This window comes from Gavialis gangeticus, unplaced genomic scaffold, assembly GCF_001723915.1.
Source record: "Gavialis gangeticus isolate Ggan-Ray unplaced genomic scaffold, GavGan_comp1, whole genome shotgun sequence".
Lineage (NCBI taxonomy): Eukaryota > Metazoa > Chordata > Crocodylia > Gavialidae > Gavialis > Gavialis gangeticus.
Genome location: NW_017729032.1, coordinates 79,564,626 through 79,568,786, shown reverse-complemented (window position 1 = coordinate 79,568,786; position 4,161 = coordinate 79,564,626). Strand labels below are relative to the sequence as shown.

The following is a 4,161-nucleotide window of genomic DNA, read 5'->3' as shown; positions in this document are numbered from 1 at the left end:
CCCCCCCCCCCCCAATAAATGTAGTGGTAACGTTCACACAACTCAGATATTTCTTAGGTTGAACAGACTCTACTCAACTCAAAGAAAAAGGATCTTTGGAAATATGGATGCACTTAACTACTGTTAGGATTGGAATTAGGGATAATTAAGCAGTAGCTTTGTAAACGTTCTGATCAAAATACCACATGCTGTTGTGGACAATGTCACCATATGACCACCATTTGCAGAGCCTTTCCCTCTAGGTGTGTTTATGGAAATAAAGATAGTCAAATCTGATTTGATACTATATTCAGTAGTTAAGGTAGATAATACCAATGTATCCTTTTATTTTTCTTCCTGAAATAACTTAGTGAAAGACCTCTCTGTAAAGGCCTCTGTGCCTTATATCAATTCTATACTTTTTCTGGGTACGCCAGTATGCTATTGTGCAGGTTCATTTGCATGCTATAGGGGGAAAAATAATATAAAGGAGAAAATATTTGTTGCTTGTAATTGACAGACTTATACTTAAGTAGATTTTCTGAAAGTTTCATTTAAACCATTAAGTGCGTTTGATGTTAATGTCTTCCTGTAACTATGAGGTTTACACTAGGTTGGTCCTTCCTCCAGTTATATACAACTCAAAATAAGAATAATGAAAGAAAGCAAAATGAGAAACAAACCTTACTCTCTTCTGAAATAATAGCTCTTGCTGTGCCTTTCCTTACCTACAAGCCCAGGCTGATAGATTAATTTTCAATGTGTTGCAGACTTGAGATGCATTTTTTTTCTGATCAATCAGAATAAGTGTTGTGCTTTTTGGGCTTTTTTTGTTTGTTTGTATGTTTTACAATCAACAGATCAAATCTTGTTTGTAGGGAAGATATATTTTTGAGGTGTAAACTTTGTCAGTGTGCTCTTAGGAAAATGCAGACCCCAAAGCTCAAGATTAAAAGCTTGGGGCAAAGTATTACAGGTGATGGGAATCTAATTATTAACTGATCTTTCAAAGAACACTGGGTGGATTCAGTTTAAGAATGCTGCAATACTTGTTGCTTTTCCACATATGAATACTGCTTCATTGGATCCTGTATTTCCACTGTTAGATCTTTGCACAGTTCAGCTCATTACTGTCATGAAGTTGGAAATGTTAAGCAGTATGAATAAAAAACAAAAACAAAAAAACCAACAAAAAACTTAAAACCAAGCATAGGAATTTAAAAAATAATAATTTTGTTTGTTCTTTTTACCTTAGATTGCACAAGCAGAACTTTATAACTTCTTCATTACTCTCAGTAATTGAAAATCTGCCATTTTTCATAGGTTTTACATAAAGAACTTTGAAACTTAAAATGCTTATCTGGGTTGAAATCTACTTTAAGGCTTTAGTAACTTTTTTTTTATTGTGAAATATGAGTTGCCAATTTAAACTTTTTTTTCCCAATTCTTTTTTCTTCCCTAGGAAGATATGAATTTAAATGAAGACAAAAAGACTCCGTTGCGAGAAAAGGACTTCAGTACCAAAAAAGAAATGGTTATGCAATATATTACTACTGCTTCTAAGGCTGTAAGTAAATATAATTTCCAAAATATGCCAAAAATGCCAGTGAAAGGTCTGTGTACTGAGGGATGATGCATCAGGACATTTATATTCATTTTTAGACTACCTTTGGTCTTTTAATAGATACAAATGTATTCACAGCAAGGGCTAGATTTTATAAACTTACATTTTTGCATACAATAGTAGAAGGTAATTGCAGCGAACTATGTACATTAGAGAGAGAGTTTATTTAACAAAGTTAGGCTTGTTCACCACTGGAGATGATTAAAACATACAGAAATTTTCTTTGCCAAAATTTGAAACTTGATTTTTAGTTTTTCAGTCCAGATGTTTTAAAAATGTTTTTAAACTGGTTCCTCTCTTCTATTTGACTCAACCTAAACAAGAATGCAGTGTTAAATTTTGATAGTTTAACTTTGTTTAGGTGCATGGAAAGTGCGTAGTAAACAAAGATCCATCTTGCCTATATCCTTTCTGTAGCAGTCTGCTACACGCTGATACATGAAGGTATATATTCTTGTATGCATGCCCATTTTTTACTTTGAATTCCACAAAATTCTTCACTTTGGTGGAATATTGGTTCTGTGAATTCCATAGGCTAATTCTGCATCTGGTGAAAAAATATTTCTTTAGTTGTGAATGTTTCCATCTTTAAATTTCATGACATTGGTTTTTCTTTTTTGAATGCTGTGGGTAGGGGAACGTTCAGCTGCCCAAGCATGTGTAGTAATGGACATGCTGCCCTCACCTCCAGCTGCTGCCAGCCACTCGTGTGCCAAGTCGTAGCTCTATTCCACCACCATGGGTGGGCCACCACTGGTGCTTCCCTCAGGCTGCCCGCCGTCTCTCCTTCCCTTTGGGATAGGACTGTGTCCTGAGGGGAGTGGTGGCAGCAGCGGTTGGGCCATGGTGACTGGGTAGAGCCACAGCCTGGTGCATGAGCAGTTGGTTGCAGGAGGAGGTGAGGGCACCCACCCACATCCATTATTCCTTATGCTGCTGGTGACTCGGCTGGTGTGGGGGTTCTGGTGGTGGTGGTGGCAGCAAAGAGTCTTGCTACCCTGCTTTGCTTTCCTGTGCCAGGTCTTGCCCACTGGGCTGCAGAGGCAGCTCATGACTGTGCAAGGCTGGCTAGACTGCAGCCCTGTCTCCCCTATGGGTGCACAAATCTAGGGGGACATGTGCCCCTCCTTCCTCCCTCCCCCCATGTGTTGTCTGTGTTCCCTCCACCTCCCCAGTACATTGTCTGTGCATACCCCCCCCCCCATCAGTTCTGTCATTTAAGTTGTGGGAGATGCTCTCCACGCTGCCTGGCTGCCATGTGCATGTTTACACACGCACATGCATGTGGCGCACCCCCTGCCTGATTGCCCTCCTCTTGTTCCCTGCAGCCACTTGTAGGCTGGAACTCTGCCGGCCTGGAAGGGGAAAACCTTTGAAAGAGAAAATCTGTCCTTTTCTGCAGCAAACAGAATACCTGGATTCCTGTTTACTAGTATGCACAGTGTTAACATATATGGTGAAGCTCAAGCACTATCTTTTTTTAACAAATGTATGCAAAATATGATCCATTTTTAAAGTTTGTTCATGATGCTTTCACACACTCTTGCAACTCATGGGTTGAGAAATACTGCTGTAGATCAGGAATTAACAAGATGTGTAGCTCCTTATGAGTCCTGAAATTTGAGGCCATAGTGAGAGAGATGGCAGAGCTTATCCTGCTGTCAAGTTTCCAGACCTTTGAGGAGCCCTGCAGGCCAAATATGGAGTATGGAGCTATGTCACCTATCCTGCAGGGCTAGAAAGTTGGTGGCAGAAGCAATGGTCACTGCTGCAGCTCTGGGAACTGCAGCACTGGCATGCTGTTGCCAAATTGCAGCCCTGTGGATCAAGTGACACAACCCTGCATACCAGATCTTGTATATGTGACTATCACTGTTCTGGAGGCACTGATGTTTCAAGATTCTGTTATTCAGTAAACTGCAGTATTTTGAACTGTGGTATATTTACCTATATTGTGTTTTATAGATGTTATTATCACTTTTATAAGTACAGTAAAAGCTCTGTTATCTGGCATCCATGGGGAATGGGGTGCCGTTTAATTAAATACGCCTGTTATCTGAGAGCTTATTGCCAGCGGGTTGGAGGCGTCTTTGCCAGTGCACCAGGGCTTTTGCTCCCTAGTGTCAGTGTGCTGGGGGTCAGGGAGAGGGGCCCTGTGCAGGCTGCTTTGTCCTGGGGCTGTGGTCTTCAAGGAAGAAGTGGGACTCGGCAAAACCAGAAGTGCCATGGTGGGACTTCTGATTTTGCTTTTGCTGCATCAGTCCACTGCCATAAACAACAGATGCCATCTATGACAGATGCCGGTTAATGGAGCATTCCGGATGGTAAAGTGCCGGAAAACACAGCTTTTACAGTATCAGTAAAATATAATTTGTAATGTTTTCTGGCGTCTCTATCTCTTCCTTTTTGAAAAGTGAACCATTTTCTTAATGTGCTGTAGTCTTGGCATCAACTATTTGCTTTGGCCCACCTACCAAAATAACCAATCCCCTAGACATCCGCAAAACAGTAAGCCCATGGAATTTAGTTAGCCTTGACATGCGTTGTCTACACAAGTT

At 40.7% G+C, this 4,161-nt stretch overlaps 1 protein-coding gene across 2 annotated transcripts in view; it reads left to right on the top strand.

Annotated features, from left to right (window-relative positions):
- Nucleotides 1-4,161, top strand: part of DIAPH3 (diaphanous related formin 3) — a 562,409-nt gene that overhangs the window by 34,476 nt on the left and 523,772 nt on the right. For both annotated transcript variants that reach the window (XM_019525253.1, XM_019525252.1), the window contains exon 3: nucleotides 1,442-1,546. In XM_019525253.1, the coding sequence (XP_019380798.1) occupies nucleotides 1,442-1,546 (105 nt within the window). The remainder of the gene's footprint in view (nucleotides 1-1,441; nucleotides 1,547-4,161) is intronic.